At 38.7% G+C, this 14,371-nt stretch overlaps 1 protein-coding gene across 3 annotated transcripts in view; it reads left to right on the top strand.

Moving 5' to 3' along the window:
* The window catches only part of C33H2orf76 (chromosome 33 C2orf76 homolog), a 71,472-nt gene that overhangs the window by 24,112 nt on the left and 32,989 nt on the right, over window positions 1-14,371 (top strand). The window contains exons 3-5 of one of the 3 annotated variants that reach the window (XM_043894436.1): window positions 11,534-11,603; window positions 12,546-12,713; window positions 12,891-13,035. In XM_043894436.1, coding sequence (XP_043750371.1) covers window positions 12,903-13,035 — 133 coding nt within the window. In that variant the 5' untranslated portion in view covers window positions 11,534-11,603; window positions 12,546-12,713; window positions 12,891-12,902. The remainder of the gene's footprint in view (window positions 1-11,533; window positions 11,604-12,545; window positions 12,714-12,890; window positions 13,036-14,371) is intronic. The other 2 variants (XM_043894437.1, XM_043894435.1) reach the window with 2 other exon arrangements.

The following is a 14,371-nucleotide window of genomic DNA, read 5'->3' as shown; positions in this document are numbered from 1 at the left end:
ACACCCTTGGAAAGAACATTTGCGCGCTGGAGCAGCCAATGCCTCTGCTCACGGGTGTGCAGACGTGTGAGGGCACCATGGGGAGGTGTCTGCAACACGCTGATGGTTGTGTATCGGGAAAAATCAAATTTGTGTCCATGTACCTTGTTACACACAGGAAGGACGGCGTGAAATATTTTTTCCAAATGGTTAACTCTTTTTTTTTTTTTCATTTATTTTTATTAGTTGGAGGCTAATTACTTTAAAATATTGTAGTGGTTTTTGTCATACATTGACATGAATCAGCCATGGATTTACATGTGTTCCCCATCCTGAACCCCCCTCCCTAACTCTTAAACCCTTTGGAAAACTCAACTGTCCAGAATAGTTAGTTCTCTGAGAGTTTTGTTTTCTTCCTTGAGCAGAGAAACCAGATTATGATTTTGTGTATTTGTCCCAAATCAAAGGTCATAAAGGCAGGTCTGTGGAATTGTAGGTGTTGATTTGTCAGTGAGTGATACAGTCAGGGTGAACAGCAAGAGTTTACTTATTAGAATTGACCATGACTCTTTCTCAGGAAAGGCTAGCTGCTAATGTCATCTTGCAGTGAAGCAGTTACAGAATGAGAATTACTTGCATAATCATCTGATTTAGCTAATATTTGTTGTTGAGTCTCTAAACTTTGTCCGACTCTATCGACCCCATGGACTGTAGCCCGCCAGGCTTTTCTGTTCATGGGGCTTCCCAGGCAAGAATAGTAGGATGGGTTACCATTTCTTTCTCCAGGGAATCTTCCCTTCCCAAGGATTGAACCCACGTCTCCTGTATTGGCAGGCAGATTCTTTACCACTGAGCCATCAGGGAAGCCTTAATTTAGCTAATTATTTGTCTTGCACCTTCTGTGTTATCTTAAACATCTAATGTATGAGATTTTATTTTTTTGACCTACCTAAAAAATGGCTCAGGTCAAAGACTTTAAAGTCTTTCATAAGTTAATACATTGAAAATCTCTTTCTCAAAAGTTTTGTGTCACTGAAAGATGAATAAACTGATTTTTCTAATATAGTAGTGTTTTGATTTGAATTATACAACTAAACATTTGGAAGAAAAAGACTAGGAGATTTTCACATGTTTATTTGATTCTCTGATGGACCTGTTCTATAAAGTTATAGCTTATGATCTTAAAAATTATGCTTTTGAAAATATTTAAAGCAAATTTCTGTTAACTTTTTTCTTTTTATTATAATGACCAGTTTTGGTATTTCATTTTTACCAAGGTCTATTTTTAGAATAAAAGTTTGTTCTTCATTTATGAGTTTAAAAATAATTACACTTTTAAAGTAGGTTGGAATAGATTAGAATGGAATTAACATTTTAGGCATAGTCTAAAATAAATGACTTGATTATAATTTGTCATTCTTATCAACTTTAGTTAAATTGGAATTTTGTATAAACTTACTAGTTTGCCAAGGTTATGTTCTCTTTAAAAGGTGAACATTTCTCATTCACCTATTTAGCAGTGTGCTAGGTGCTTAGTACTTTTAAGAATAGTATAAAGAATGTAGGTCAATTGTAGTGAGGTGGATGAACCCAGAGCCTGTCATACACAGTGAGGTAAGTCAGAAAGTGAAAAACAAATATCATATATTAATGCACATACTCATGACCCTGTTTACAGGGAAGGAATGGAGATGCGAATGTAGAGAATGGACTTAGGCACATAGCAGGGGAAGGAGAGTGTAGCGTGGATGGAGAAAGTAGCACTTACACATGTACACTTTGCTGTTGTGCAGTCGCCAAGACGTGTCTGACCCACTGTGACCCCGTGGACTGCAGCATGCCAGTCTCTGTCCTTCGCTGTCTCCCAGAGTCTGCTCAAGTTCATGCCGATTGAGTCTGTGATGCCATCTAACCATCTCATCCTCTGCTTCCCCCTTTTCCTTTTGCCTTCAGTCTTTCCCAGCATCTGGATCTTCTTCAGTGAGTCGGCTCTTCCCATCAGGTGGCCAAAGTATTGGAGTTTCAGCTTCAGCAACAGTCCTTGAAGTGAATATTCAGGACTGATTTCCTTTAGGATTGACTGGTTTGATCTCCTTGAAGTCCAGAGGGCTCTCAAGAGTCTTTTCCAGCACCACAGTTTGAAAGCATCAATTCTTGCACGTACCATACATACACTATCATGTGTAAAATAATAACCAGTGGGAAGCATTCTATAACACAGGGAGTCCAGCCTGGGGCTCTGTGACCTCCTGGGGGGTGGGGTGGGAGCGGGGAGGGAGACACTGTAGGGAGGGTGTGTGTGTAATTACGACAGATTCGCGTTGTTCAGAAAAAACCAGCACGACATTGTAAAGCAGCTATTCTCCAATTAAAAAAGGCAAAAACGTTAAAGGAAAAAAGAACGTAGGTTTTCTCCCCTCTCCCTCTTTGGCCTCAAACAACTTTTTCTAGGGGTAAAGTCACATATTTGGGTGATATTTAGTAGTACCTATGTTTATTTTCTTCAGAATCATTTTCGTATTGAGTAATTTTCATCTTAGCAGTACTCTTCTTTTTCCTACTTTTACGCCAGTTTAGTTTCCTCATATAAAAGAACAATAAACTATATTTCTTCTTTTTATTGATTTGTTTCAAAAGGAAGGCAAATTAACTCTTTGCTGTGTTTTATTAGTTCCTAAATCTAGAGGAAAACCAAGCATTTAGTGTAATATATGTTTTTTGTATGTGCTTAGGACACTAGTTTTTTGACAGCTTTACCTTTTTCATATGGGTAAGACAAGTTTTAAAGAAAAGTTGCTTTTGTGACAATTTTGATTTTACAATACTTAAATTTAGGGGGTAGATATAACTTTACAAAATACATCAGTTTTTCAAAGTGATTCACCTTAGGAATCTGTTAAATTTCAAGTTACGTACACCCTTTCTCCTTCCTGGTGATTACAGAATCTGAATGCTAGCTGCCTGAGTGGTGAGTGCTTTTCTACGCTTAAAACTTCTGATTCTTTACGTGTATGTGTATGGCTGAGTCCCTTCACCTGAAATTATCACAACATTGTTAATCAGCTATACGCCAGTACAGAATAAAACGTTTTTTAAAAAAGCTTCTCTTAAGGACATTTGGATTCTCTTCCATTCTCTGACAAAAAGTGAAGAGCATGCTTTCTTCAAATACTGGAAAGCACGTGAAAGTGAAAGTTGCTCAGTTGTGTCCAGCTCTTTGCGACACCATGGACTATACAGTCCATGGAATTCTCCAGGCTGGAATACTGGAGTGGGTAGCCTTTCCCTCCTCCAGGGGATCCTCCCAATCCAGGGATTGAACCCAGGTCTCCCGCATTGCAGGTGGATTCTTTACCAGCTGAGCCACCAGGGAAGGCCAAGAATCCTGGAGTGAGTAGCCTATCCCTTCTCCAGCAGGTCTTCTCGACCCAGGAATCGCACCGGGGTCTCCTGCATTGCAGGTGGATTCTTTACCAGTTGCGTTATCCCGGGGAACCCGGAAAGCACATATCCTTTTTTTTTTTTTTTATTGTAATGCAGTCAATCCTTGTTATTCACAGATTGTGTATTTGTGATTTGCCTACTCGCTAAAATCTCCTTGCAACCCCCAAAGCAATACCCAGGCACTTTCTTGGTCATTCTCCAGTCTGCAGGGCTGTGACATTATTTGAATCAACAAAATTCACATTGCCAGCTGAGGTAAAAGGAGGCAACTTGCTGCCTTCTTGTTTCAGTTCATACTGTAAACAGGTGTCCGCATTCTGCTTCGTTTAATGCCGTGCTTTTCACATTTTCATGGTTGTTTGTTGGTGATGTCACTTTAAAATGGCCCCCAAATGTCTTGCTGTCTGTGTGTGCCTTAGAAAACATGTGTGTTAAGCAAACTTTGTTCAGGCACGACTTGTAATACTACTGGCTGTGAGTTTAACCTTTATGAATCAGCAGTGTAAGTGTATATCAAATAAGGTATCTTTAAACAGAAATGCGCATAAAATAAGGTTATGTATTTACCAGTTGGTGAGAATTGTGACTAGAGGAAACAGGTGTCCCAGACCCTGACTCTGTATTCCCCCCGGAGCAGTGGTCCAGTATTCATGAATTCAGTGTTCAAGACCACTTTACAGACAGCATCTACTGCAGGTAACTGGAATCCGCTGTAGTTATTTTATTTTATTTTGCTGAACTGATGGAGATCATCAGTCAAGTATTTTAGGCATACGTGTGTTTCGTGCTTATGTTAATGCTGGGCTGTGCACTTTGATCTCAGGAGCGCCCTGGCGAGTTTCCAGCTCATCAGCTCAGAGCTTTGCCTCAGGGAGAGGCACCAGCTCTGGAATGAAGGCCATTGCGTGGTTAGGGAACCTGGCTTGCAGCTTGGCTTGGCTTTCCCTGACCACTCCATGCTGACTTTCCACCTTCCCTTTTCACGCTGCTGCAGCCTGGGCCATGAAAAAGCAGCTCTGACCTGACCTGTGAGGCTGGCCCAGGAGGGGAGGATACTGGGCTGCATCCATTCTTGGCTCTGATGGTGCAGGGACGTGGGATGTGGGAGCTCCACATGAGGGTCTTCCTATGTGGGTTTCGTGCTTGCTTTGTTTTTAAGTTTTGCTTTGCTATGGTTATGGGTTTTTCTTCATTATCCCAAACCAGCTTGGTAAGGTACCAGCCAGAACAGGTTTTTTAGGCAGGGAAGTTTAAAGACCTTCCTAAGCCCTAGACACTGTTACTTTTCAAATCCCCACCCTACATTGTAGAAAATGGACCTGTATCCTGTACTAAATCTAAGATTTATATGTAGACTTGAATTGCTGTTGAAATGTTACTTGTGTTGTAGTTACTTAAATGTTAAATTTGATTTTTTAAAAATTTCATGTTCTAGAGCAGTAAGTTTTTTCTCCAGATCTCAAGCATTTTCATGGGCCCTGGAAAAAATTCATAGGCACCTGGATGCTTCTCTAGTGGCTCTGTGGTAAAGAATCCGTCTAGTGCAGGAGGTGTGTGTTTGATCCCTGGGTCAGGAAGATCCCCTGGAGAAGGAAACGGCAACCCGCTCCAGGATTCTTGCCTGGAGAATCCCATGGACAGAGGAGCCTGGTGGGCTACAGTCCATGGGGTTGCAAAAGCGTGGGACACGACTGAGCGACTGAACAACAATAACTGTGTCTGTGGTGCTGGACTGTGTGTCAGGAATTCAGGTGTTCCTTAGCATTGCAGTTGTCCAGACACTGATGGGGGCTCTGATGTGCCTCGTGACACATATGTTGCTTTGGTACCAAAACAAGCCATGAACGGATCACTGCGGTAAGATGTGTCAGGTGCTGTGGGTGGGCAGAGGGCCTTTAGCTGAGTTGGGGCAGAGGAGAAAGTATTGTGATGCTGTCCTGGAGCAGATGGTGCCAGGCCAGGTTTTGGAGGCTGTCTGTGTAAGGTGAAGAGTGGAGGGACAAAGGGAGTTTGCAGAAAAGCCGGGGGTGGAAAGGTGTGGCAGGGGCTTGGAAACAGCCTGATGTGTGTGGGAAATTATGGGCTGACATTACTGCTGGGGTATTATGTACAAAGTGGGTTGTGGTGGTGACAGATACCATCAGAGGAGCAGGGAGGGGCTGAGTATGGAACACCTTTTGTGCTTCTTAGACAAGTGTAAACTCGTCCTGGGCATGTGACCTGCTTTTAGGGCCTCTTGACTGCCGAGTAATACTTTCTGGATTTATCAATAGTTGGTATCCTTCAACACATACCAGTAATATAACTAAGTTTCTGACCCTCTCTGTCCTTGCCAGTATTTGCTAAGTTCTGTTTTGTTTGCCTTTGCTCAGTAAACTCTTTTTTCTTAAAGGAAATGGAAATACCTTAGTTTTAAAAATAACTTTTTGTTGATGTATACCACATACCTCAGAAAAGTGAAAATGTACGTATACAGAGAAATTAACCTAATTTCAAAACACATGCTCGTTCTTAAAACATCAAGCAATATTAAAAGTTTATAAAACAAGTAGCAGTCTCTTGGATTTCTACCATTCATAGCTGCTGTGAACATTTTGGTCAGTGCTGCTCTGGACCTGTCTCTGATCTTATGCAGACACCATACACCCATGGTTTTCTATCTTATTTTTTCATTCACTAATATCTCATAGCCATCTTTTAAAGTTAATATCCCTGGATTCATTTCACCCTTTAGTGGCTGCAAGGGATTTCATTTTATGGCATGATGTAATTTACTTCATTGATGAACTCAATTGATTCAATTGATGAATTCAGTTACTTCATTGAATTCTAATTTTTATAAACTATTAGAAACACATCAGTGGAAAAAAATCTTCCTTGAATGTACTTCTTTGTATATTTTTCTTCTCTTAAAATAATTTTATTATTAAAATTAAAATAATCTTAAAATTAATCTTAAAATTTCGAGCATATAAAAATTGTGTAGTATGATAAGGTCCCATATACGTCCAGTTTCAGCAGTTACCAGTGTTCTACTTTTTTTTCAATCTACACATCCATAATTGTTTTTCCTCTGTCAAGAGTATTTGAAAGCAAGTACCAGTCATAATATCATTTTATCTATATACCTCAGTCTTCTAAGTTAGACTCACAAGCATAATAATATTAAATAAACAGAATTGATATTGATTCCTAATATCTTCTAGTATTACACAGATTAAGATCCATGCATGATCTAAACATTAGTTGATATATCTCTTTTAAGTCTCTTAGTTTATAACCTTCCTCACCTTCTATGTATGGCATGCTAATTATTTGTTGAAGAAAACAAGTCATTTATTTGGTAGAATTTTCCAGTCTGAACTTGGCTGATGACCTCCTTATGGTATCATTTAACTTGTTCTTGCAGACACTGTCATAACCCCTAAACTGGGAGTTAGATCTAGAGGCTTAATTCATTTGTTAAGTTGGATGACTAAGTTTAGCCCCTGAAGTATCCATTCTAAAGCTTCTCATCAATCTTTTACCTAATGGTTTTGTCACCCCTTTATGATCACTGCCTACTTTCATTACTACATTAGGGTTTCCAAAATGATGGCCTTTAGCAACTTTTATTTTGAGATAATTGCAGAGTCACATGCAGTTATGTGAAATAATACCAGTGATCCTTTCTGCCCCTCATCCAGTTTTCCCCAAGGGTGACATCCTGCTTCAGGGTGGTCTTATATCAATCACATGTAGGGAATTGATGTTGATACAATCCATGGACCATATTCACGTTTCACTAGTTTTACATCTTCCTCTGTAGGCATGTGTGCATGTGCATGTGTGCTTGGTTTTAGGCAATTTTATCGCATGTGTAGATGAGTGTGGGTAACACCACGGTCAAGAATTAGAAACTTTCCGTCACAAGGCTCTCTTTTGTTACGCTTTTATAGCCAGAGCCGCCTCCTTCCCTCCTTGCTAACCGGGGACGCTAATCATTCTCCGTTTCTATCCTTTGTCATTGCAAGAATGGCATACAGGACTTCCCTGGCTGTCTGATGGTTAAGAGTCCATCTTCTGATGCAGAGGGCATGGATCTGATCCCTGGTCTGGGAAGATTTCACATGCCATAGGGCCACTCAGCCCATGTGCCCTACTGCCCATGCTCTGCAACAAGAGACGCCACTGCAGTGAGGAGCTGCTCACTGCTACTGGAGAGCAGCCCCTGCTTGCCACAGCTGGGGAAGGCGCACGTGCGCGGTGAAGACCCAGAACAGCCGGGAACAAACAAACAAACAGAAGTCTGCTGCTAAAAAAGAATGCTGTATAGTGGAACTGTGCAGTATGTGACCTTCTGAGATTGAGTTTTCTTTTCAATTTAATTGCCTTAAGATCTATCAAAATTGTTATGTGTATTAGTAGTTTTTTATTACCCAGTGTTTCGTGATATGAATAGACCACACTTGGTTTAACTATTCACATGTTGAAGGATGTTGGGTTGTTTCCAGTTTTGGGGTATTAAACATGGATATACTATGAGCATTTATATATAGATTTTTTTATGTGAACATAAGTTTTCATTTTTCTGGCATAAATGCTCAAGAGTGCATTTGCTAGGTCTATGATAAGCATGTGTTTAGTTTTATAATAAATTATCATATTCTCTTCCAGAGTGGCTGTACCATTTTGCATTTCATCAGTAGTCAATGAAAGATTAGTTTCTCTGTACCCTCAGCAATATTTGGTGTTATCATTGTTTTTATTTTAGCCATTTTGATATTTATGTAAATGATAATTTTTAAATTCTGTCATTCCTTCAGTGCTTTTTAGCTGTCATTCTTCTTTAAAGAAGAAACTTTTCATCAGCTGTTTGGTAATCTTGAAATACAAACTGTATAAGAATCTTATTATTTTTCTCATTTTCAATGCCCTGTTCCCTACCTTGGTAAGCCAGTTTTCAGGAAAACAAATAAGTGCCCCTTTAGCTTCCAGAGTGACTAATTGACTTAAAAAAATATCATTATAAACTCATGGATTCTTAAATATTTGATGTGATTGTCTTCTCTGGGTAAATTAGTAGAAGGAAAATTGTCATGTCAAAAGGTAGGCAGATTTAAAATTTTGATATCGGTTATCCCACTCCTCTCCAGAAAGTCTGTCATTTAATGTTCTTGGCAAGAGTATGTAAAATATTTATTTTTCTATATCCTTGCCAATGCTGGTGTGGCCAGTTTTTAATTTAAATGTATTTTAATAATCTGTGGCTAATCAGTTTCTTACTATTTCTATTTTTCAGTTCTATAGTTACCAGTAATATTGACTTAAAAATTAGCCTATTGCTCATTGATTACCTTTATCCATGTTTCTATCAGGACATTTGTCTTATAATTTTTTTTTTTTTGCTATATCTGTCAACCTTTTCCTTGGTGGTTGTTGATTTTTATTTGTTTAGAAAAGTCTTTTCTACCTTAAGATTATAAAAGTTTATACCCATTTTTTGATGCCTTCCTGTGATTTTATAGTTTAGTTTAAATATTTGTTCTACATATAGTTTATTTTGTATGAGATATGAAATAAGGATCCAAAATTATATTTTTCTAAATGTCTGACCAGTTTTCCTAATGCCGTTGATTAAGGTGTCTCTTCCCCACGAGTGTGAAATGCCATTTTTGTACTAAGTTCTTGACTCTTGAGTCTCTTCTGAGTTTTCTGTTCTCTTCTGCTGATTTCTCAGTCTTCAGTGTCACATAGTTTATGGTACTGCTGGTCTCTCTCTCTCTCTTTTTTTTCTTTTATGACTTTGCTAAGTTCACAAGCATTTTCTTCTAGATTAGAAATACTTGTTTTAAATCCAGACCACCGTGTTATATTTTGATGGGGATTTTGTTTAATTTATAGATTAATTTAGGGAGAATTATTTCTTTACAACTCTGAGCTTTCATAGTTAACATGGTCTGTCATTTCATTTATTCACATCTTTTTTCTTGTTTTTGAATATGTTTTGTTAATTTACCTCTAAATTATTGCTTTTGGTTTCTCTGTGCCTTCATTTGAAGGATACCTTTTAAACTTGATCAGATTCGTTTTTTTAAAAGTAGGTCAAACCTTCTGGGAAAACATCAAATTTATAATTTGTAATACTCGCATTCCAAGCTGTCTCTTCAGTATGTCTGCCTCCCTAAACTATCACAACCTATATTTCCCACAGTCCTTGAGACAAATTAAATAATGGCCTCATTCTAATAGTAGCTAATATGGCTTAGTTACTGAGTGTATATTACTACAAATTTCTGATGAAGATGACAATACATTGTTGATCAAATTAGACAGTAATGCACATTTGGAGTTTTAAATTGAAAACTTCAGCTATTTAAGTACAGCATATGGGGCAGCTCTTTTTTTTAAGTGGGAAAAACAAGCCTACAATTATAAAAGTTTCATAAGGCATACATGGGCTTGCTTGCTTGGCCTCTTTTCTTTTTTTTTTTTGCTTGGCCTCTTTCGTTAGTCCATTTACATCATTTATTTCATTGCACCTGGGAATCTTGTATCTTTGTTTGCCGCCTACATGAGCTGTCTTTATGCCCAAACTTGTTTAATCCCAAGTAGACCTTTGATAAAAGCAGCTACTTTTTATTGAGATCCAACTATGTGTTGGGGCTGAGAATTAGAGTCAATAATTAAGTTTGATCTGTCCAGCTCTGAACTCTTTAGGAATTTGGACTTCATTGTAGGGCTTCTGTCTCTCTGTGTGTGTGTGTGTGTGTGTGTGTGTACTGCATTATAGGGCTTCCGTGTGTGTGTGTGTGTGTGTGTGTGTGTGTGGTGTGTTTTGGAGAGCTTCTTTGTTGTTTTGGGGGCTAGGTGAGAGGAGGAAGAAATTGGTCATAATTTTCACAAACCTGTTAACACTGCGTCTCAAATACGGATGCTTTTTCCCTTTCTTTTTTTGTTTATTTATGTATTTATTTGGTTGCTTCGGGTCCTAGTTGCAGCGTGCAGGATCTTCGTTGTGGTGGGGGCTCTCCAGTTGTGGCTTGCAGGCTCCAGAACGCGTGGGCTCAGTAACTGCAGCACTTAGTTGCTCCTCGGCGTGTGAGGTCTTAGTTCCCCCACCAGGGATCACACTTGCGTCCCCTGCATTGCAAGGAATTCTTGCAATGGATTGTTAATCACTAGACCACAGGGGAAGTTCCTAGAGTCTTTTATGGTATCCCTTTTTTGAGAGAGATTCTTTATTAGGTATCTCAGTAAATTTTAAATTATAATTTTGTAGATGTCTTGTTAAACTGCCATTATTTGGTAAGTTTTAGGGTCAGAATTTTGGGGAAGCCCTGTAAAATCAGATTTAATAACAAATAGTGTAACAGCTAATAATGGAATTTCCAAAGATTTAATTTAAGCTCTCAAGCCACAAAATAAGATTATACAATGAATCCTTTATTTTAGAGGAAAAATACTATTTTTAATTCAAGACCATTTAATTAAAACTATTTGTTTAATTATAACAGTACACTATAATCACAGATTATTTTATGCATTAAAACAGCTTGAACCTTTGCTTTTCACACGTAATGTGCTGTATATTCTCTGAAACTTAGTGAAATATTTGTGTAAGCGTGTTGTGATTCAAAGAAACTTTCCAGATCAAATTAGTGTGGCTTCTTTGTGTATATTATGAAATATTATGTAATATTATGAAATAGTCCAGACACACTAAAAGGCTTGAAGAATAGTAGCTATACTGTCCCTATACTTAACATCCTGCTTAAGATATAAACTGCAACCAGTATGATGGAAACACCTGTTTTACTTCTCCCTAGTTGCATAATCCTTTCTTTGCTCCAAGAATTATCTCTTTTTCAACGTAATAAAACCTATGTTTTTGAATTTTGTGTAAATGATGTGTTATTCTGATGCTTTTGTGACTTGCTTTTTTTGCATTCACCATACTGCTTCTGAGATTTCATCTGTGTTGATGTGCATGGTTCAAGTTCATTCATTTTCACTGCTTGAAGTATTTTGTTGAATGAATGTACCATAATTATTCTCCTGCTGATGGACATTTAGTTGTTTCCAGGTTTTGCAATTAACAAAAAATGTTAATATTGATGTTCTTTTACAGTTCTCCTTGTGCACACATGTGAGAGATTCCCAAGAGTACCTACATATGAATGACATTGCTGGCTTGAAAGGTATATGAATCTTCAGCTATACTAAATATTGCCCAATTGTCTCCAGAAGTAGAATCCATTTGGATGCCCACCTTAACTGATTAAACTCTCATTGTTCTGCAGTCTTGCCAACAGTAGGTATTGTCAGGCTTTTTCACTTGTCAGTTTGACGAGTAATATGTAGCTCATTGTTATTTTGAATTTGTCTGATTACTGGTGAGGTTGGACATCTTATTTTATCTTATTAGCATTACAGGTATTTTTTTTTTAGTACTTGTGTATTATGGCTGAAAGTTATATGCAAAGTTGAAAGCATGAAGTAGATGCTGCTGATTAGAAATGTACCATAATTTTATTTTTAAAACGTTGGCAACTTTGCAGATTTTTTGGAGGAAATTATTTGGGGTGATTTTTTTAAAACAGTATATTATATATTAGATCATGAAATTTGGAATTAAATTGGTGCTTGAATCCTGGCTCCATTTTTTTATGACCTTGGGCATTTAGTGCAATGAATTTTTCCTCATCTTAAAATAAGTATGGTTTGGTAATAGAATTAAATCTGATAACATTAACACTGGCATGCAGGACTAGTTTAGGGTGAAATAAACATATTCAAATAGTGTGGACAATGGGTGATACTATGCATACTAAGTTGCTTAAGTTGTGTCCAACTCTTTGCAGTCCTATGGATGCTAGCCTACCAGGCTTCTCTGTCCATGGGATTTTCTAGGTAAGGATACTGGAGTGGGTTACCATGCCTTCCTCCAGGGGATCTTCCCAACCCAGGGATGGAACCCTGAATCTCTTTCGTCTCTTGCATCGTCAGGTGAATTCTTCACCACCTGGGAAGCCTGGGTAATACTATGACACATGATTAAATCAGTTCTGAAATCTGGCAGCATTAGTGAAATGAAAATGCGCCCCAATAGTTGATGCTAATGTAAGTGAACTTCCTCGCAGGCCAAATGAGACTGGTGGTGTAGCACACCAGAGCGGTAACGGTGCAGCCCCACTTCTCCACGTACACCCACACTCCTGAGTCGGTCGGTGTTCATCTTCTGTACCTTGTCAGCTTTCTGCCTGTCAGAACATCAGTGACTGTGGTTAAGCTGTCCAGGATCACAGTGGGTAGGTGGGAGCGACCTCGGGACCCTTTGGTTGTCCCGGAATCTGGCCCTTAGGTTGTCTGGGAACTCTGTCGTTAACTGTGCAGTGTGGGAGAGGCGGGCTGGGTGCCTGAGAGCTGATGGAGGAAATGTAGGCTGGTGGATAATTATGAGTTGACGTTATTATCCCTTGCCACAGGAATTTCTGCACATGGCTTCCGAAGATGTGACCATTACAGTTCGCCTCATTCGTTCATTTGAGCATCGCAATTTCAGACCTGTAGTATATCATGGAGTTCATTTGGACCAAACTGTAAAGGATTTTATAGTATTTCTAAAGCAAGGTATGAGATGTCTCAGCCACTTTTTTTTTTTTTAGTGTTTCAAAAAGGAGTAGTTGAGTATTAGAGTGAAGTAATCTTTTAAACGCACTTTGAAAGATATTAATCTGTGTTCTAAGCCAAGAGTGAGGCTTGCTCCTGCTCTGGGCCTTGTTATCAGCAGCAGTATCTCTCCAAGGCTTATTTAGCAACAGGTGTGCCTTCCTCAGGGATTGTCATTATCATGTTTGACTTCTTTTTTTTTTAAAATTAAAAAGAACTTAAGATCTCCGATTGCTCACGACAAATGGCTTTATGTATTTGGAGGCTCGTTAACAAGAGAAGGTAGTGTTACCTGGCTGAGCAGAGGGCATCCTGGGGAGCATGACAGGAAGGTAGCAGGCCTCTGTCTGTGCAGCCAGGAGATGACGAGCGCATGTGGTCATGTGGGCACAGAGTGACGACCGCCTCACTGGTGTAGTGTATCATTCCAAGCTCGGCATACCTCAGGTGTGAATGTAGTTTTCATTTAGATAGGTCCTTGGTGGGTTTCTATCCTCTGGTCTTAATTACAGAAGTGTTCCAATCATCAACATTTGATGAAACATCTAGAATAAGCTTTTATTGCTTTAATTGAATTGCAATTTATATATGGTGTAATGTACAGATCTTAGTATACAGTTCTGTGAATTTTGGCAGATGTTGCACTTTATATCCAACTTAATTTTTTTCAGCTGACATAATTTGAGACAGAGAAGTTGTGAAAACTCCTAAAAGCTCTTCACCCAGGTTCCCCAAATGTCAACATTTTGTTACATTTATTTTTCTCCTCCTCCTCCCCAATTCGTTTCTTACTCTTCCACTTCATTTTGCTCTCTGAACCATTTACAAGTGTGTTGCAGACATGATTCCCTATTACCTCTAAATATTTCAGTGTATATTTTCCAAAAACAGGGAATTTGCTTATATAACTGTAGTTCCAGTAATGAAAATCAGAAACTTAATATTGAAACAATGCTATCTCTTCAAGAAAACTAGAGATACCAAGGGAACATTTCATGCAAAGATGGGCTCAATAAAGGACAGAAATGGTATGGACCTAACAGAAGCAGAAGATATTAAGAAGAGGTGGCAAGAGTACGCAGAACTGTACAAAAAAGATCTTCACGCCCCAGATAATCACGATGGTGTGATCACTCACCTAGAGCCGGACATCCTGGAATGTGAAGTCAGGTGGGCCTTAGGAAGCATCACTGCGAACAAAGCTAGTGGAGGTGATGGAACTCCAGTTGAGCTATTTCAAATCCTGAAAGGTGATGCTGTGAAAGTGCTGCACTCAATATGTCAGCAAATTTGGAGA

Source organism: Cervus elaphus, chromosome 33 (assembly GCF_910594005.1).
Source record: "Cervus elaphus chromosome 33, mCerEla1.1, whole genome shotgun sequence".
NCBI lineage: Eukaryota > Metazoa > Chordata > Mammalia > Artiodactyla > Cervidae > Cervus > Cervus elaphus.
The sequence above is the reverse complement of the archived record's forward strand: the minus strand, read 5'-3'. Positions and strand labels throughout refer to the sequence as shown.